General features: G+C 36.6%; 1 protein-coding gene across 2 annotated transcripts in view; it reads left to right on the top strand.

Annotated features, from left to right (window-relative positions):
* Window positions 1-17,433, top strand: part of glis1b (GLIS family zinc finger 1b) — a 91,716-nt gene extending 74,283 nt beyond the window's left edge. For both annotated transcript variants that reach the window (XM_089001608.1, XM_089001607.1), the window contains exons 6-10: window positions 4,244-4,385; window positions 7,402-7,573; window positions 13,707-13,852; window positions 16,232-16,384; window positions 16,454-17,433. In XM_089001608.1, the coding sequence (XP_088857734.1) occupies window positions 4,244-4,385; window positions 7,402-7,573; window positions 13,707-13,852; window positions 16,232-16,384; window positions 16,454-16,590 (750 nt within the window). In that variant the 3' untranslated portion in view covers window positions 16,591-17,433. The remainder of the gene's footprint in view (window positions 1-4,243; window positions 4,386-7,401; window positions 7,574-13,706; window positions 13,853-16,231; window positions 16,385-16,453) is intronic.
* The last annotated feature ends 5,002 nt before the right edge of the window (window positions 17,434-22,435 follow it).

The following is a 22,435-nucleotide window of genomic DNA, read 5'->3' as shown; positions in this document are numbered from 1 at the left end:
CATCACGAGTAGACGGACACATTGGAGAAAAAAAAAAAAAAAACAAAGTCAAGACGTCAATACGTAAACGTTGAAGTTAGCGTAGCTCCTTCACAACTCTTGGCTTTGAATCTCGGTTTCCTTCCACATTCCGAAAATATGGATGTTCACTCACACCATGTTTTGATTGATGCTATTTCCCGTATTTTCTGCTTTATACGACGCACCCAAAAGCCTTGATTTTCTTCCAAAGATGATTCTGAGCCTTATACGCAGGTGCGCCATATATGTCAAGTAATATTGAGCCCCAGCAGGTAGAAGAAGTACATACATTTGGAAAACTTTTATATATTTATATATTATATTTTGAAAACTTTTTTCATTTATTGAAAGTACGCCTTATACTCCGGTGCGATTTATGTATTTTTATTTCTATTTGTATTTATTTATTTCTATGTGTATATATTTATGTGTATGTATTTATTTACAATGCAGTACATGTTGATTTATATATTTCTTCAACAGTATTTATGTATTTGTTTATTTATTTTATTTACAATTCAATACATATTTATTTACTAGTTAATTAATGTATTTATTTTCATTGGTTTATTTGCATAGAAAAACATGGCAGCAAAATTAAAAAAATAAAATATCAAAGAAATGTATTTTTGTGCTTTAAGGTCAAAGGTGCGGCTTTTAAACCGCAAAATGTTATTTATTTATTTATTGATTTATTCGTGCATTTATTTTGTTATTTATGTGTATTCGTTTATGAGCAATACAATGCATATTGATTTATATAGCGCTTTAACAATATGTATGTATTTGTTTATTTATTTTATTTACAATACAAGACATATTTATTTACTAGTCAATTAATGTATTTATTTTAATTGGTTTATTTGCATAGAAAAACATGGCAGCATAATTAAAAAATAAAATCAAATATCAAATAAAAGTATTTTTGTGCTTTAAGGTCAAATGGGCGCCTTATATACCGTAAATCAGGGGTGTCAGTCATTTTTTGCCGCGGGCCACATTGTAGTTATGGTTTCCTCTCGAGGGCCGTTATGAATTTGGGGAACCCATTAGAATGTTTAAATCCCTTCAAATATTACATATAGAGCACACAGCAAATTAATGAATAACTCGTTTTCAAATCTGAAGTCAAGAATAAGGACTTTTATTGTGGTTGACATCCAAAAATATGAAATTTTGGCTCAGTTTTTAGCAATCATCATGGAATTTAACAAATTTGATTTGCTTTCGTGGGCCGAAAAAAATGATGTGGCGGGCCGGATTTGGCCCGCGGGCCTTGACTTTGACACCTGCGCCGTAAATGATGTTATTTATTTATATCTGTATTTATTTATTTGTGCATTTATTTATGTGTATTCGATTATTTATTTACAATACAATGCATAATTGATTTATATAGCGCTGTAACAATATTTATGTATTTGTTTATTTATTATATTTAGAATACAATACATATGTATTTACTAGTTTATTTAGTTATTTATTTTAATTGGTTTATTTTCATAGAAAAACATGGCAGCATAATTAAAAAATAAAATCAAATATCAAATAAAAGTATTTTTGTGCTTTAAGGTCAAATGGGCGCCTTATAAATGAAATGTATTATTATTATTATTATTATTATATACCGGAAATGATGTTATTTATTTATATCTGTATTTATTTATTTGTGTATTTATTCATGTGTATTCGATTATTTATTTAAAATACAATGCATATTGATTTATATAGCGCTGTAACAATATTTATGTATTTGTTTATTTATTATATTTAGAATACAATACATATATATTTACTAGTAGTTATTTATTTTAATTGGTTTATTTTCATAGAAAACATGGCAGCATAATTAAAAAAAAAATAAAATATCAAATAAGTATTTTGTTCTTTAAGGTCAAATGTGCGCCTTATAATAATAATAATAATAATAATAATAATAATAATAATAATAATAATACATTTCATTTATAAGCGGCTTTCAAAACCCTCAAGGACACTTCACAGTCACAGGATATTTTTTCTGCGGGTGAGCAGCGGCAGCCACATGCGCCAGCGTTCACTCAACCCGGAAGTAGCATAAAGTAAAAAAAATAATAATAATAATAAACCGTAAAATATGTTATTTATTTATTTGTGCATTTATGTATTTATGTGTATTTGTTTATTTATTAACAATACAATGCATATTGATTTATATCGCGCTTTACCAATATTTATGTATTTGTTTATTTATTTTATTTACAATACAATACATATTTATTTACTAGTTAATTTATGTCTTTATTTTAATTTGTTTGCATAGAAAAACAGGGCAGATAAATCGATTTCCGAACAATATACCGTTAGGTAGAACCATCCCGCTTAATTATCGTGAGAACGCTCGACCACGGCGTACGTACTACATCTCTGCTCGATGATGGCGAGCTTTATTAGCTTGTTTCCGACAGATGTGGGCTTTGTGGCGACATGATTTGTTTATCTGTCGTATTGGCTCAAAATATCAAGCGATTGTTTGCTGACAATGAGAACAACATGGAAGCGCACATGAAAGAAACACAAATCAACTGCACATTTGCGCCTTGTCTTGCTCCAAGGCTTTGCGGACGATAAACAGAAAGTGAAGCGTCCCGGTTTTGCTCAAATATGTTGTTTTTATTGCATACCTGCCAACTAATCCGGATTTGCCGTAAAAACTACGGTTTTCATTATCCCATTCCGGGTTACGGGATAATCATGAAAATTACGGTTTCCAATAAAAACAAATCCAACATCGTCATAATCGTAAGTACATTGATACCTCAGCTTACAAACTTAATTGGTTCCCAGAAAGTGTGTGTGTAAGGCAAAAAGTGTGTCTTCCAAACATTAATTTCCCATTGGAAACCATTTAAATGAGAATAATCCGTTCCCAAGTCCCCATAAAACATAATTTTCTAATTTTCTAAGCCTTAAAATTACATAAAATATACCTTATTTTATGTATAATAAATGTGATATGGTATTATAATGAAAGAAATAAACTGTACTGTATAATAAAGTCATTTTATTTACCTCTGTGATGGTCGTTGATATAGTTTCCTTTTGATGGTATCCGAGTGAAGTTGCCGTGCTTTCTGGGCAAAAATACCCTCACACACTCTGTCCCATGCTAGCTGCTTTTCGTTAACCCAAACAGAAGTTTTTCAACCTCTTCAATTGCCTGAGACTGTTGCTTAGACAACACAGAAACACCCTTATCCACACGTAGCAATTTTCGACTTAGCATACTGATACTGGGACGCTAAGTCACACAAACGCACACCTCGTTCGTGTTTTTTTTTCTTCTTCTGCTCGACCGTAATTTTCCTTTGTGTCCTCTTTGGCTTAACTAGCCTGTGGTGGGATCTTTTTCAGACCCAAAAAAGCAAAAGCATCCACTCCATAACAAACCACGTCTGCACTGAGTGCACTCAAAAAAGGTAGTAGTGGAAAAGTAGTCCGGCAGCCACCGGGCCGCTGTTCGGCCGTGTGGTTTGGTGTTCTTCCGCCGAAAACTAGTCCGCCAGCCATTGTGGCGCTCCATGTGTTTCCTGAAAACTAGTTTGTATGGCAAGATTATATTCTCGTAAATTTAATGTTTGTAAGGCGAAAAGTTCGTGAGCTAAAGCATTCTTAAGACGAGGTATCACTATACTCTACTCAACGTTAATTCAAAACACGAGAACAGGCGATCGGCACAGGGCTAGCTGTTAGCTTCCTTGAGATGAATTGTTAGCATCGTTTTTATCACTGTTGTTTAATGGCAAATACCGGGAAAAAAAATCAACACATTGTGTGAAAAGTAAAAGAAAACTACAGTCGTTTCGTAAGGAATACTCCTAAGCATTTCCAGGAGTTCGACTTCGCTCAAGAAATGGTGAAAATGACACAAGTTTGAGTTTCCTACCTGTCAACTTTGGCTAATAGCTACTCGTATAAATGATTACAATTCCCGTATAAAAGTTGTAGTACGCTATATATAATTTGAAATGATAACAAATGCTAATAATGCTAACAATGCAGGTTACTGCGCATGTATTACTCGGCTTTTCTGCTTTCAGACGTTGGCAGGTATGTTATTGCTACAATGTGAAACAGTGGCTATCGTATCGCGTATACAATGCTAGCTCATCCCGCTGCTCCCTTATACTCATTTTTTTCCCGTATTGATTTTTTTTGGTGATGATTTGTATCTCGTCCTCAGCTTCGTCCGTGTCCTCACCTGGAGCAAGACGTGCTAAGCGACTGTCTGTCCATGCAGCACCTCCAGACCTCCAGTCAGACTCAACTTCTCTATAGCAACAAAGATGGCTGCGCGCCGGGGATGAACCAAGATGTTTTTACAGGTTGGACACTCCGAACTCTGACGTCAAATTTAGCTCGAAAAAAAAAAACGCAGTTGAACCTCGTTTCAAAATAAAGCCGAATGTCATCTAAAGTCAGCGGACTGCAAAAATAAAAATGTCAACGCTATATCGTTCACGCTTCAAAATCCTGATTTCATGGGATTCATTATCCATTCGCTAACAGTGAACGACTTTTAGAGCATCATGCTCTAGACCCGTATAATTTAGGAATTAACTAGCTGGCTAGCTAGCTATCTAACTGGCTATCTGACTGGCTACCTAGTTAGCTAGCTATTTGCAATTTATTAGCTGTCCAGATTGCTGGCTATCTATATAGTTAGCTATTAGCTGGCTAGCTATCTAACCTTGCTATCTGGCTGGCTATCTATTAGCTATGTATTAGCTAGCTAGCTTTCTATCTATTTGAGTTATTCCGGGTTGAGTGAACTCTGTCGCGTGTGGCTGCCGCTGCTCACCCGCAGAAAAACTTATCCTGTGACTGTAAAGTGACCATGAGAGTTTTGAAAGGCGCTTATGAATGTATTATTATTGTTATTATTCATTTGAGCGGCCATCTTGTTCCCACAAAATAGCGATAAGGACTTAGTGACAATGAACCGCGGGAAGCTAGCTGCCGCGACCTACCTTATAAAATACTAGACAATAAAAAAATGTGTCCTTGAGAGTTTTGAAAGGCGCTTGGAAATAAAATGTATTATTATTATTATTATTATTATTAAGCTTTATAAAACCAGCAATACTGATGCTATTCGTTAGCTCGCGTATGCTCTTTGTGCATTGCTGATTAGCATGAATAGCTATTAGCGCGATTAGCCTGAAAAGCTAGTTGAGCATTAGACTTCTTTTCCCGTTGCAATAAACAGCCTGAATCATCTTTTTTTTTGGGGGGGGGGGCACACACGCATGTCAACGGTGCGGCGAGTTCCAGCAACAATAAGAAGGAACACGGGGGATTTTGGACGGCGTACAAGCTTCAAAACAAGGACAGATGTATTCTCCAGAAAAAAAAAAAGCGGGAGGGAGGCCTACAAGGGCATCGCTCTTTTCTCTTGAATCTCTTCAAAACGCATTTGTCTCCGTCCTACTCCAAAGTGGTGCGGACGCCCGCTGACGTGAAAAATGGCCGATGAATAAACGTTTCCTTGGCTTGCCCTGTTGCCGAGCGCTCTTTGCATAACAAGACACATTGAAATGACGAACTACAAACAAAACAAAAAAATGGAGGAGGGGGTTGGCTCTCGCCGGGAATGAAGAGTGAAATTTCCAGAGTAAAAATATAAATAACCCTGAACTGAACGTAACTTCTCCACAGCCGTACTGGCCTTTTAAAAACATGTCATGCTCAAATTTTGCATGCGTCATTTTTGTATGGATGCGGGCAGAACGTTCGGGCATCACGGTCGCATTTTAGCAACGTAGATAAATATATATTAGCATTGAAACAAGTATCGGCATGGAAAAGAGGGCACGAAATAAAGCTCAAGGTCACTTTACAGACACAGGATAAGTTATTTTTATGTGGGTGAGCAGCGGCAGCCACACGCACTAGCGTTCACTCCACCCCTGAAGTAACTCAAACAGATAGAAAGCTAGCTCGCTAGCTAATTGATAGCCAATAGCTACCTAGATAAATAGCTAGCTCTCTATTTGCGATCTCGCTGGCTATATATATATATATATATATATATATATATATATATATATATATATATATATATATATATATATATATATATATATACATACATACACACACACACACACACACACACATACATACATACATACATACATACATACATACATACATACATACATATATATATATATATATATATATATATGTATGTGTATATATATATATATATATATATATATATATATATATATATATATAGTGATACCTCGGTTTTCGACCGTAATCCGTTTCAGAAACCTGTTCGAAAACCGATTTGTTCAAAAACCAAAACAGCACTTTCCATTAAAATCAATGTAAAAAATCATAATCCGTTCAAAGTCTATATATATATATATATATATTCGTAAATTACAGGTGATCGTAAGTCGAGCCGGTCGTAAATCGGATGTTACCTCTATACAGTAGATTTTTGGGTGTCGTTTTCTGCTCCAAAGCGACTCAGAACCGTTTTGACTTTTCATTTTACGTTCATTGGCTCGATAGGGCTTTGCGAAACAACGATCTGCCCGTTGAGGTTATGCAGATGAATAACAAAAGGAAAGCCTCAAACCGCTTCCTCTTCCTTTCAAATGTTTCTGCCGTCGGAGGAGCACATGTAACTTTTTACTTCATTATGCACAATAACGACAAGCAGCTGAAAGTACCCAACCCCCGTGGCGGCGCCCAAAAAAAAAAAACTTTGTTATAAAATCCCCAAAAAATAAAACTCATGTGATTGGACATCTGTGGAAACTCTCAGTCGTACAGGAATGATCCATCGATGAAAAGGTTTCTTCAGCCGTCATCTGTACTTCTTTGAAGGTGTCGGACGTTTCGCTTCCCATCCAAGAAGCTTCGTCAGCAAACTAAAGTCTTACTGGTAGTTTCGGCCCTATATATATATATATATATATATATATATTGGTTGGGGGGAGCAGAGGACTAATCCCTGCGGTTCCAGGGTTTTAGAAGCTATCACTGGAGCCGCAGGGATTAGTCCTCTGCTCCCCCAAACCAGAGAGCAGGGACCTATCATAGCAGAGTCCGGCACCGCCACGTCTGGACAGTAGGGATATATATATATATATATATATAGGGCCGAAACTACCAGTAAGACTTTAATTTGCTGACAAAGCTTCTTGGATGGAAAGCAAAACGTACAGATGACGGCTGAAGAAACCTTTTCATCGATGGACCATTCCTGTACGACTGAGATCTTACACGGACGTGATTGGACAGTTTTTCAAAACAAAAATTTGGCATCTCAGCTCATGTGAAACCCCACGTTTGACCAATTAGCTGTGTTTGTCTTTTAAGGCTTGTACCCCGGCACCCCCCACCATCACCACAGCGCCTCCGCCGAGCTCCTCGCCACCGCCGCCGCCGCCGCTAGCGCAACCGCCGCGGAGCTGCCCTCACGACAGCACTGCCTGGACCCGGATCTTAGTAGCCCGCGTCATTTGTCGCCCATAGAGGGTAACAGGGATGGGTGAGTAGAATGGACTGCGTATATTGGAGTGTTTTTTGGGGGGCGGGAAAGGGGCGGGGCAGTACCTTTCCGCTGTTATTTAAAGGACAAATGACACCACCGGACAAGTTGTGTCCATAATTTGTAAGATCACTTCAAATGACTTCTACTGAGCGTATTTGACAAAGATTCCACGGCATATAGCTATATTTTACCTTTTAAGACTCGCGCTGAATATTCACGAAGTCTTATTTTTGAGTTGGTGACGAGTCCTCACCCTACGTCACTGAAGGAACGCCCCTGACCGAGAAAGCGACACACAATGCATTTTGGGTACTTTGTTTGGTCTGAAAACTTTGTGTTGATGGCGAAATTAGAAGGAAAATACATAAATAATGTGATGGTGAATCGTTTTGTGTTGTACCAAGACTACTATTTGATACTAGTTGACACAAATTCCCAGCAGACAAATCAGCCCATTTCCAACGGAGCTTGGGCGCCATCTTGTGCATTTTCTGGGACGCTACATTGGAGTCCAGACGGCTCGAATTCATACAGAAGGACTTCTTTAATGGATTGCAAACATGTATGCTTTCCTCTTCAGAACTATTTGAATCATATTCAGAACTTGATGAGTAACAAGAAAGCATCTTCTCCCAATCTGAAGCCATTGTTTTGATTCTAGAGCAAGGCAAGACGTCCTGGCGTGATGTCATGAACAAGGGGGCGGGGCCTTCTGAAACTCGCCATCTCCGAGGTCATTTTGAAGTAGTTTTGGGACACTTGAAGTCATTTTTTATTGGTGTTTTGCATTTGACTAAAAATATCAGCCTGCGTGTTTTAGAGTATTTTAGATGCTATAAAACGTTTTTCTGATGTCAGTTACGAAACAAAAATGGTGTCGGTTGTCCTTTAAAGGACAACCGACACCATTTTTTCAAAAACGTTTTCTAGCATCTAAAATACCCAAAACACGCAGGCTGATATTTTCAGCCGCTTCAATTCCAAGCCGCGACCGTTTAATTAACACCTTAATGAATTAACTAGTCAATGACTTGTCTGCTATTTAATCGATTGATAATGTATTGATTGATTAATCAATCAAATAATTCATTAGTTCTTGCTTATTTGCTGATTTTGCAAGTACGTCGTAATGTGATTCGAGCCCAAATGAGAGCATTTTGAAGATTGTACAAGAGAATCTACGTGGATTTTGAAAAATAGATGAATCACACGGATAATATTATCAAGATCACCACTTTTTTTTTGGTTCCCGTTTTGTTTTCCACCGATTTCTCATCCTCATTCCCGGCGGGCAAGGCAAGGGCGATCCCGTTTGGCCGATGACCTCCTCGGTTCCCGCTGATACAAACCGATTTGGCTCTGCTTACTGGAAACAAGTCCACTTGTCCCCTACTAACCCCCCGTACGGGGATGAGGGGCCGTTGTGGTCACGGCGAGGTCGGCGTGACACATCGCTTGCTCTCTTTTTTTGGCGTCCAACTGCAGTTTGCAATGTCCCACAACAGCTTCGAAGCGATGAGCAAACCTCTCCTAGCTGGAAAAAGTTACGCGGGGGGTTTGCTAAGCAGCCTTACATCAGGACCGGAGTTCCCTTGCGAGGACGACAACTCGGCAAAACGCTCGGGATGCACACAAAATAAATACATACATGAATAAATAAATGAATACATAAATCAATCAATAATTGAATCAATAAATGAATACATAAATGAATAAATAAATACATAAATGAATAAATAAATAAATAAGTAAATAAATGAACCAATAAATAAATAAATACATAAATGAATAAATAAATGAATACATAAATGAATCAATAATTGAATCAATAAATGAATCCATACATGAATAAATAAATACATAAATGAATTAATAAATAAACAAACACATAAATAAATGAACCAATAAATAAATAAATACATAAATGAATAAATAAATGAATACATAAATTAATCAATAATTGAATCAATAAATGAATCCATAAATGAATAAATAAATCAATCAATAAATGAATCCATAAATGCATAAATAAATACATAAATGAATAAATAAATAAATAAATAAATAAATAAATAAATAAATAAATACATAAATAAATGAACCAATAAATAAATAAATACATAAATGAATAAATAAATGAATACATAAATGAATCAATAATTGAATCAATAAATGAATCCATAAATGAATAAATAAATACATAAATGAATTAATAAATAAACAAACACATAAATAAATGAACCAATAAATAAATAATTACATAAATGAATAAATAAATGAATACATAAATTAATCAATAATTGAATCAATAAATGAATCCATAAATGAATAAATAAATCAATCAATAAATGAATCCATAAATGCATAAATAAATACATAAATGAATAAATAAATAAATAAATAAATAAATAAATACATAAATAAATGAACCAAAAAATAAATAAATACAAATGAATAAATAAATGAATACATAAATGAATCAATAATTGAATCAATAAATGAATCCATAAATGAATAAATAAATACATAAATGAATTAATAAATAAACAAATACATAAATAAATGAACCAATAAATAAATAATTACATAAATGAATAAATAAATTAATCAATAATTGAATCAATAAATGAATCCATAAATGAATAAATACATGAATAAATAAATCAATCAATAATTGAATCAATAAATGAATACATAAATGCATAAATAAATACATAAATGAATAAATAAATAAATACATAAATAAATACATAAATGAATAAATAAATGAATAAATAAATCAATCAATAATTGAATCAATAAATGAATCCATAAATAAATACGTAAATGAATAAATAAATAAATAAATGAATAAATAAATAAATAAATGAACCAATATATAAATAAATACATAAATGAATGAATGAATAAATAAACAAATACATACATAAATACATAAATAAATACATACATAATACAGAAATAAATACAGAAATACATACATAAATACATAAATGCATAAATAAATACATACATACATACATACATAAACACATAAATACATAAACAAATTAGCTCCGTTGGAAATGGGCTGATTTGTCTCCTGGGAATTTGTGTCAACTAGTATCAAATAGTAGTCTTGGTGCAACACACAACGATTCACCATGGCGTTATTTATGTGTTTTCCTTCTAATTTCGTCATCAACACGAAGTTTTCAGACCAAACAAAGTACCCAAAATGCATTGTGTGTCGCTTTCTCGGTCAGGGGCGTTCCCTCCGTGACGTCACGTCAGGAATCATCATCAACTCGAAAACAAGACTTTCTGAATATTCAGCGTGAGTCTTTAAAGGTAAAATATAGCTATATGCCGTGGAATCTTTGTAAAATACGTTCAGTACAAGTCATTTGAAGTAATCTTACAAATTATGGACGCAACTTGTCTGCAGGCGTCGGTTGTCCTTTGAATGTATTAACACCCCCACCCCCTCGCATGCCCCCAAATCAAAACGGACCACTTACAGTGGCCGCACTTTATGTCACTTTTCCGCCCGTCGCTCACCTTCCAACCCTTCGGGCGCTTTAGTGCTGCGCAGAGCCCCATCGCCGGCTGAATGTTGCCGTTGACATCGCGCGTATTGATATTAGAGCCCCTCTGCAAATATTAGCCGCCGGCGTTTCCATTGCGCAGCTGACGTGATTGACGCCGGACGGCTAATTGAATTTGAGTGGCAAACCATTAAGAGCTTCTACTGTGAACACCAAAATCTCGCGACCCCCTAAACCCCCTCCTCCTTAATATTTTTGGACTTCACCTGCACTCACATTGGAAGGAATGAAACCACAGCCCGCACTTTAAAGGACAACCGACAGCACTTTTTTTGTTTCCTAACTGACATCAGAAAAACGTTTTATGGCATCTAAAATACCCAAAACACGCAGTATGATATTTTTTTGTCAAATGCAAAACACCAATAAAAAGGACTTAAAGTGTCTAAAAAGTACTTCAATTTGAAACCGGAAGTGGCCCGTTTCAGAAGGTCCCGCCCCCTTGTTCGTGGTGTCACGCTATGACGTCTTCGCCTTGCTCTAGAATCAAAACAATGGCTTCAGATTTGGAGAAGAAGCTTTCTTGTTACTCATCCAGTTATGAATATGATTCAAATAGTTCTGAAGAGGAAAGCATACATGTTTGCAATCGTTTAAAGAATTTATTCCGTGTCATTTTGAGGCATCAGGAGGGGGGGGAACCCTCTGTATTTATCCGGGCTTGGGACCGGCATGTATATATATATATATATATATATATATATATATATATATATATATATATATATATATATATATATATATATATATATACAGTAAAGTCTGGTTATATCGATATCGGATATATCGATAGTCCCGGTTATATCAATATTTTTTCGGACTCCCTTGAATATCGATATAACGAGACTTTACTGTATATATATATATATATATATATATATATATATATATATATATATATATATATATATATATACACACACGGACAGGTGAGTGGGTGTTTTCCAATGTGAAAATCCCATTTACGCCCCCTCAAAATCAAAATAAACAAGCATTCCATTCGGTGGTTTGAGCGCCTCCAATCAAAAAAGCATGATGTCATTTGGCTACTTTCATATTCCCTTCGCGGTCAATACTTTACAGCTACGGCTTTTGGATAAACACCATTTGGTGTGTTTTTCAACGACAACGTGCGCGTTGAGCAGCCCGTGACGCAGTGCAGACTACTCGCTCGGGGTCGTGTGGGCCAGAAGCGCTTCTGCACAGGCTCACTTCGGGTCGCGCTGCGAAGTGTGGGCGGCCTGCGTTAATCGTACAGTGATACCTCGGTTTAGCAACCCCTTGGCTTACAAACTTTTCGGTTTATGAACGTTAAATGTATGAAAATTGTACCTTGGCATACAAACTATTTTTCGGGATAAACACGGAGCTGCCACAATGAGTTATGTGTCGTTCGCGAACGAGCCCGTTCTCCTAACAAGAAAATGGCTGCCGGCTTGTTTTGGTCCTCTATTCCCAGCCCCCAGTCGTCGGTTAAAGTCACGTGATTGGTCAAGAACGCAGCAGTGAGAGGAGGTGGTTTAAACAATAAGGGGACAGGCAGGCGACAATAGAGAGAGTGACAAAATGGCTAGACAACAGTGAAATTTGGACTCGTTTCAACTTTGATAGCTCAAAGGCAGAGTGTAGACTGCAAGGTTAAAATTCCCATCAATCAGGCTGCACAAATAACCCGCACAAGCCATCTGTACACTTTATGCAAAAAGCTATCATCCCAGCTCAACAGAACACAATTGATGAGGAACAAGGTAAAATTATCGCAGAGAAAGCACCTACAAGGGATCATTCTCAAGATGGTGAAAGAAGAAGGCTACTTTCCTCATCAGGTGTTTCATGCTGATGAAACCGGACACTTCATTTCACCAAGCCATCAATGACCATCACAAAGGTAAATAAAACGACTTTATTATATAGTAGTTTATTTCTTTAATTATAATACAGTAAAGTCTCGTTATATCGATATTCAAGGGAGTCCGAAAAAATATCGATATAACCGGGACTATCGATATATCCGACCCTGTTTGCATGTAATTTTCTCCGTGCGTGCATAGAAATAGTATCGATATAACCGGGACTATCAATATATCCGATATCAATATAACGAGACTTTACTGTACTATAGCACATTTATTATACATAAAATAAGGTATATTTGGTATAGTTTTAAGGCTTAAAAAATTAAATTAGAAAGTAGAAAATTATGTTTTATGGGGACCTGGGAACGGATTATTCTCATTTTAATGGTTTCTTATGCAAAATTAATTTTTGGGATACACACTTTTCGCCTTACACACTCTGTCTGGGAACCAATTAAGTTCGTAAGCCAAGGTATCACTGTACTCAGCTGCTCAGAGAATCACGATGGCCGAAAAGTTGACTCGAAAGCACAGTTTGAATTTGTGAGGAGGCCCCAAAAGTTTCCACACGTCTCCTCCTAGGAGGTCCGCTCGGGATGTCATCGCGTCTTTCACTCGCTTCAGTTCCTGAGATGATGGATTGAGATTGGAAGACAACATCTGCGTGTGTTTGTGGGTTTTCTCCAGGGTGCCGGGTCCACACCTCTCTCCTGCGATGAAGGGAACAGGCACCCCACCTCACCCTGCGCCCCCTCCCGCATTGGAGAAGCATCACGTCCAAGTTCAGCACAAACCCTTCGCTCACTATCAACACCATCAGACCCCCAACAACGGTAAGGCCAACCAGGACGTTTTGCTCCCAAGCGCAGGACACACCTACGCATAAAAAAATATGTAAGTCATAAATATGTAAGTAAAAAGTATGTAAGTAATAAATATGTAAGTAAATAAATATGTAAGTAAATAAATACGTAAGTAAATAAATACGTAAGTAAATAAATAAATGTATGTAAACACATAAATGTAAATACATAAATGCTTGAATGTATAAAGACAAAAATAATTAAATGCAAATAAATAAATAACGAATAAATAGTTAAATAAAAATAGATAAATGCATAAAAATGAATGAACAATAAATAAATAAATGGACGAATTGACAAATAAATAGATAAATAAATAAATGGGCAAATTGACAAATAAATACATACATATATAAATGCAAAGAAATTAATACCGATAAATAACTACATAAATAAATGGACAAATAACAAGTACATATAAATAGTTAACCAAAAATAGATACATACATAGACAAATAGTTAAAGAAATAAATAGATAATAAATAAATAACCATGATAAAAATAATAAATACATGTATTACTAAATAAATAAACAACAAATAGATAAATAATTACAATAAAATAGATAAATACATAGATACATAAATAAAAATATTAATTCTATAATACATTAAAACTAAATAAATAATTAAATAAATCAATAAAAATAAATACATAGATAAATAAATAAATGGGCAAATAGACAAATATATAAATAAAAATAGATAAATACATAGAGAAATAGTTAAATAATTAAATAAATAAATAAATAGACAATAAATAAATAAAATGATGAATAAATATGTTAATACCTAAATAAATAAATGGTGTATTAACTGTATGTACTGTATGCAGGTGTATATAGGTCAATTAAAATTAAATGTATTATTATTATTATTATTATTATTATTATTAAAAAAATAATCAACATTAAATGAAAAATAAGAGATATCCACATCATTGATGAAATATACGTCACAATGAAATATTTCACAAATAAACTCCAAACAATTTCATGGCATAATGAAGGCGTAGCTAATGCTTTGGCCACCGATGTGACGTTGCCTGTCAAGCTAATCGCGCGTCCATGCGCAGCAAAAGGTTGAGAAAAAAGCTGACTCTCATATCCGGAGGAGCATTTTCCCAAAGTCCACTTGGGCAAAGAAAACAACAAGAAAAAAAAAAAAAACATGGCGAGCCCCGTAGACGCTTTGTGGTCACGCTGTCGCCTCGTCGCTATTGCGACAACGCAGACAATGACAAAGTCTAAGTTAAGACTCACAATAGCATCTAAAATAGAGATTATTTTTTTTTGCGGGTCCAAAAAGAGGACAAATGTTTTCAATTGCCTTTTCATCATCCCAACGCTCAAATCAGAACATTAACTCATTCACTGCCAGATCATGTGCAAAAATGTGTCCAATCCAGTGCCAGGGTTTTTGTCATTGTGACACAAATTGCAAGACCCACAGAATGTAGACTTGTAGGACTACATAAACATTCAATTCAGCGTAAGAAATTTTAGACTCTTATTTTATCAGAAAAAAAAAAGAGTTAATTCCTAAATTATATGGGTCTGGAGTTATCTGAGCTTGAAATGGGGGCGGCTGTACAAAGTACTAGACACACATATTGGTTTATATAAATAAATAATCCATTTCGTTTGTTTATTTATTTTATTATTTGTTAGTTTTTTATGTTCCGGGTTGAGTGAACGCTGGTCCGTGTGGCTGCCGCTGCTTACCAGCAGAAAAAAATATCCTGTGACTGTAAAGTGTGAAGAAGAAGAAGCAGAAACACATAAATAACGCGGTGGTGAATCGTTGTGTGTTGCACCAAGACTACTATTTGATACTAGTTGACAAAAATTTCCAGCAGACAAATCAGCCCATTTCAAACGGCAGCTTGGGCGCCATCTTGTGCATTTTTTGGGGCGCTACATTGGAGTCCAGATGCCTCAAAATGAGACGGAAGGACTTCTTTAATCGATTGCAAACATGTATGCTTTCCTCTTCAGAACTATTTGAATCATATTCATAACTGGATGAGTAACAAGAAAGCCTCTTCTCCGTATCTGAAGCCATTGTTTTGATTTTCGAGCAAAGGCAAGATGTCACGAAAAAGGGGGCGGGGCCATCTGAAACATTTTGAAGTAGTTTTGGGACACTTTAGCTCATTTTTATTGGTGTTTTGCATTTAAATAAAAATATCAGCCCGCGTGTTTTGGGTATTTTAGATGCTATAAAACGTTTTTCTGATGTCAGTTAGGAAACAAAAAATGGTGTCGGTTATCCTTTAAATCTGATTGGCCAGAAAAAAAGACGCAGAAACGCTCACGCTAGCTTCCATTTCTCTTTGTCACCTCTTCAGAATTCCAAGGTAGCTTCCAAAGCTGCTTCCACTTCTCGGACTCGTTCTGCATGGAGCAAACGGTGAACGGTGGCGCTAAAGATTCTCACGCCTACGTTTCCCTTCAACAAAATGGCTTCCACATGGCCACCAGCAACTCTCTGGGCCCCGCAGGTGCGCCATCCCATAATGATTCCGTTCAGCTCAGTGTCATCATGTGTGCTATGTGTGTGCGTCTCCCAGGCTTCAACTTGAATCAAGAGCTTCAAGGCAGTACAGTGTGCCAGTTCTCCTCCAGTCCAGAAGAGGGCGCCTATTTCCACACAAGCAGCTTTGAGCGCAGCCTGGGCCACATGTCGTCCGTGTACTCTGAATCGTAAGGCGGGATGTCGTACGTGTATTTAGAAGTCGTCGTTTATCACGCGTATCTTTCAGTGGAAGAGGCGGTGCTTTACACGTTTTCAACAAATTCTGATTTTAATTTTTTTTTGTTGACGTATTTTGAGATATTTCGGGTAAAAGTTTTCCAATCTGTTTTTGTTCATCATTTGTATTAACTCCGCCTTCTTTTGATTGGACAGCGAACCCTTGCGATAACACACTCGCGATAAATCAAAATTATTATTTAAAAATATTTAAAAAACTGCATCGCAAAAAAAAAAGACATCTTTTCATTCCTGTGCCTTTAAGAGGCGGGGCATGTAAGTAACTACAGTGATATCTCGGCTTTCGAATGCTTTAGCTAACGAACTTCGCCTTGCGAACGTTAAATTTGCGAGAATATAATATCATTTCGGAGCGCCACAATGAGTGATGTGTCGTTCGCGAACGAGCTGGCTTTTTTTTCCCGCTATTCCCCGCCCCCCCAGTCTTCGGTTAAAGCCGCACGTGATTGGTCAAGATGCGTGGTAGAGGAGTGAGCGGACACACGCAGCAGTGAGCGGAGGGAGGGGTTACATAAACATAAACATAAACACACACACGAAAGAGAGACGACAGAGCTGAAAAAAAAACACAAGTGAAAAACAACCAAAAAAACAAAGTGAAATGGTGAGAAAATGGATAAAAAACACAGTGAAATTTGGACTCGTTTCAACTTTATTGATAGTCCAAAGGCAGAGTGTAGACTGCAAGGTTAAAATATCCCATCAATAAGGCTCCACAAATAACCCGCACAAGCCATCTCTACAATTTGAAGAGAAAAGACAACTAAGGGAACCAGCTATCAATGAAGTTTCTGGTGTGTCTGCCTGCATCCGTTGCTGTTGCAATATCACAACTTCGAAGATGTACAACCCAGAGACACTTTATGCAAAAAGCCATCCATTCCATCAAGCCATCAATGACCATCACAAAGGTAAATAAAACGACTTTATTATCCAGTAATGTTTATTTCTTTAATTACAATACCATAGCACATTTATTATACATAAAATAAGGTATATTGTGTGTAGTTTTAAGGCTTACATAGTTGAAAATGATGCTACCCACCCACAGAAAAACTTATCCTGTGACTGTAAAGTGACCTTGAGAGTTTTGAAAAGCACTTATAAATGAAATGTATAATAATTATTATTTTATGGGGACCTGGGAACGGATTATTCTCATTGTAATGGTTTCCTATGGGAAATGAATGTTTGGAATACACACTTTTCGCCGTACACACACTCTCTGGGTACCAATTAGGTTCGTAAGCCAAGGTATCACTGTATCATACTTTGATGTCATCCGGTTGCCTCGAATTGGTGAAGTGAGTTGAGGAGATTCATTTTGATTTATTGATCTTGTCAACGATAATCACGGGGGTTCACCATACCCCCCGCCCCAAAAAAAAAAGCTAACTAAGGGAACGAGCCAGTGAATTATCCTGAATTTACTTTCACAATCATTTTTATTGATCGATTAGAAAGACCAACAAAAAAATGGATTTGCCGAGCATTCCGCCATTTTTCGAGAAAACATTCTTTGTATTGGTCATCTGTTTTCAGAATGGAATCATAGAAACAAGCGGATCGTGTTGCTCTGTTGTTGTTAATAATGGAGTGGGGGGGGTGGTCTGGGGGAGCTGAAACAATGTTTGGATTCCTCCGTTTGATTTTTTGTGTGTGCTTGCTACGGTCATGCAGAGCAACCCCCCCCCGCCCCCCCTTCTGTGTATAAATGTATAGATTGCTCACAACTGAATGTTCGCCCCCCCCCACCTCTCGCCCCCCCTGCACTCCCCATTCAAGAAATAATAAATATACGAATGAAACATGTCATCATCTACCGGTTGTTTTGGAATCTGACGTGGGCCTGCAGTGTCATCTAGTGGCAGCGGTGAGTATTACAAACAGCGGCATGGCTCGTCAAACGGAACTAACTGGATGTACAAAGCCATCATTTGACTTCTTTTTCTTGTCTAGGTAACTATGGCGATAGAAGTTAACAAAGAGGACGATGAAGATGGTGGTGTAAAAAAAAAAAGTTTTTTGGGGGGGATAAAAACGCCTTACTATACATGGTTGTTTTTTTCGGCTAAAAACGCCTTACTATACATGGTCGTTTTTTTCAGCTAAAAACGCCTTACTATACATGGTCGTTTTTTTCGGCTAAAAACGCCTTGCTATACATGGTTGTTTTTTTTCGTGCGTCGTTGTTTTCGGCTAAAAACGCCTTACTATACATGGTCGTTTTTTTTCGGCTAAAAACGCCTTGCTATTCATGGTCGTTTTTTGGGGGGGCTAAAAACGCCTTACTATACATGGTCGTTTTTTTCGGCTAAAAATGCCTTACTATACATGGTCGTTTTTTTTCGTGCGTCGTTGTTTTCGGCTAAAAACGCCTTACTATACATGGTCGTTTTTTTCAGCTAAAAACGCCTTACTATACATGGTCGTTTTTTTCGGCTAAAAATGCCTTACTATACATGGTCGTTTTTTTTCGTGCGTCGTTGTTTTCGGCTAAAAACGCCTTACTATACATGGTCGTTTTTTTCAGCTAAAAACGCCTTACTATACATGGTCGTTTTTTTCGGCTAAAAATGCCTTACTATACATGGTCGTTTTTTTCGTGCGTCGTTGTTTTCGGCTAAAAATGCCTTGCTATACATGGTCGTTTATATCGTGCGTCGTTGTTTTTGGCTAAAAACGCCTTACTATATATGTTTGTTTTTTTCAGCTAAAAACGCCTTACTATACATGGTCGTTTTTTTCGGCTAAAAATGCCTTACTATACATGGTCGTTTTTTTTCGTGCGTCGTTGTTTTCGGCTAAAAATGCCTTGCTATACATGGTCGTTTATATCGTGCGTCGTTGTTTTTGGCTAAAAACGCCTTACTATATATGTTTGTTTTTTTCAGCTAAAAACGCCTTACTATACATGGTCGTTTTTATCGTCTAAAAATGCCTTACTATACATGGTCGTTTATATCGTGCGTCGTTGTTTTTGGCTAAAAACGCCTTACTATATATGTTCGTTTTTTTCAGCTAAAAACGCCTTACAATACATGGTCATTTTTATCGTCTAAAAATGCCTTACTATATAAACATGGTCGTTTTTTTCGGCTAAAAACGCCTTGCTATACATGGTCGTTTCTTTTCGGCCAAAAACGCCTTGCAACGACGCACGATACAAACGACCATGTATAGTAAGGCGTTTTTAGCTGAAAAAAATGAAAAAAAAAAACATTTTTGGCGAAAAAAACGACCATGTATAGTAAGGCGTTTTTAGCCGAAAACAATGACGCACGAAAATAACGACCATGTATAGTAAGGCGTTTTTGGCGAAAAAAAAACCGACCATGTATAGTAAGGCGTTTTTAGCCGAAAAAAATGACCATGTATAGTAAGGCGTTTTTAGCTGAAAAAAACGACCATGTATAGTAAGGCGTTTTTGGCGAAAAAAACGACCATGTATAGTAAGGCGTTTTTAGCCGAAAACAACGACGCACAAAAATAACGACCATGTATAGTAAGGCGTTTTTAGCCGAAAAAAACGACCATGTATAGCAAGGCGTTTTTAGCCGAAAACAACGACGCACAAAAAAAACGACCATGTATAGTAAGGCATTTTTAGTTGAAAAAAAACGACCATGTATAGTAAGGCGTTTTTCGACGAAAAAAACGACCATGTATTGTAAGGCATTTTTACCGCACAAAAACGACCATGTATAGTAAGGCGTTTTTAGCTGAAAAAAACCACCATGTATAGTAAGGCGTTTTTAGCCGAAAACAACGACGCACGAAAATAACGACCATGTATAGTAAGGCGTTTTTAGCCGAAAAAAACGATCATGTATAGTAAGGCGTTTTTAGCCGAAAAAAACAACCATGAATAGTAAGGCGTTTTTAGCCGAAAACAACATAGACGTTTTTTTTTTCAGCTAAAAACGCCTTACAATACATGGTCGTTTTTATCGTCTAAAAATGCCTTACTACACATGGTCGTTTTTTTCGGCTAAAAACGCCTTACTATACATGGTCGTTTTTTTCGGCTAAAAACGCCTTACTATACATGGTCGTTTTTTTCGCCAAAAACGCCTTACTATACATGGTCGTTTTTTTCAGCTAAAAACGCCTTACTATACACGGTCGTTTTTTTCGGCTAAAAACGCCTTACTATACATGGTCGTTTTTTCGGCTAAAAACGCCTTACTATACATGGTCGTTTTTGTGCGGTAAAAATGCCTTACAATACATGGTCGTTTTTTTCAGCTAAAAACGCCTTGCTATACATGGTCATTTTTTTCAGCTAAAAACGCCTTGCTATACATGGTCATTTTTTTCGGCTAAAAACGCCTTACTATACATGGTCGTTTTTTTCGGCTAAAAACACCTTGCTATACATGGTCGTTTTTTTCGGCTAAAAACGCCTTACTATACATGGTCGTTATTTTCGTGCGTCGTTGTTTCCGGCTAAAAACGCCTTACTATACATGGTCGTTTTTTTCAGCTAAAAACGCCTTACTATACATGGTCGTTTTTGTGCGGTAAAAATGCCTTACAATACATGGTCGTTTTTTTCGTCGAAAAACGCCTTACTATACATGGTCGTTTTTTTTCAACTAAAAATGCCTTACTATACATGGTCGTTTTTTTCGTGCGTCGTTGTTTTCGGCTAAAAACGCCTTACTATACATGGTCGTTTTTTTCGCCAAAAACGCCTTACTATACATGGTCGTTATTTTCGTGCGTCGTTGTTTTCGGCTAAAAACGCCTTACTATACATGGTCGTTTTTTTCGGCTAAAAACGCCTTACTATACATGGTCGTCATTTTCGTGCGTCGTTGTTTTCGGCTAAAAACGCCTTACTATACATGGTCGTTTTTTTCAGCTAAAAACGCCTTGCTATACATGGTCGTTTTTTTCGGCTAAAAACGCCTTACTATACATGGTCGTTATTTTCGTGCGTCGTTGTTTTCGGCTAAAAACGCCTTACTATACATGGTCGTTTTTTTCAGCTAAAAACGCCTTACTATACATGGTCGTTTTTGTGCGGTAAAAATGCCTTACAGGTCGTTTTTTTCGTCGAAAAACGCCTTACTATACATGGTCGTTTTTTTCGCCAAAAAGGCCTTACTATACATGGTCGTTATTTTCGTGCGTCGTTGTTTTCGGCTAAAAACGCCTTACTATACATGGTCGTTTTTTTCGGCTAAAAACGCCTTACTATAAATGGTCGTCATTTTCGTGCGTCGTTGTTTTCGGCTAAAAACGCCTTACTATACATGGTCGTTTTTTTCGGCTAAAAACGCCTTGCTATACATGGTCGTTTTTTTCGGCTAAAAACGCCTTACTATACATGGTCGTTATTTTCATGCGTCGTTGTTTTCGGCTAAAAACGCCTTACTATACATGGTCGTTTTTTTCGGCTAAAAACGCCTTACTATACATGGTCGTTTTTTTCGGCTAAAAACGCCTTACTATACATGGTCGTTTTTTTCGCCAAAAACGCCTTACTATACATGGTCGTTTTTTTCAGCTAAAAACGCCTTACTATACATGGTTGTTTTTTTCGGCTAAAAACGCCTTACTATACATGGTCGTTATTTTCGTGCGTCGTTGTTTTCGGCTAAAAACGCCTTACTATACATGGTCGTTTTTTTCGGCTAAAAACGCCTTACTATACATGGTCGTTTTTTTCGGCTAAAAACGCCTTACTATACATGGTCGTTTTTTTCAGCTAAAAACGCCTTACTATACATGGTCGTTTTTTTCGGCTAAAAACGCCTTACTATACATGGTC

Source organism: Hippocampus bargibanti, linkage group LG07 (assembly GCF_051943395.1).
Source record: "Hippocampus bargibanti isolate YZ-2025 linkage group LG07, ASM5194339v1, whole genome shotgun sequence".
Classification (NCBI taxonomy): Eukaryota; Metazoa; Chordata; class Actinopteri; order Syngnathiformes; family Syngnathidae; genus Hippocampus; species Hippocampus bargibanti.
The sequence above is the reverse complement of the archived record's forward strand: the minus strand, read 5'-3'. Positions and strand labels throughout refer to the sequence as shown.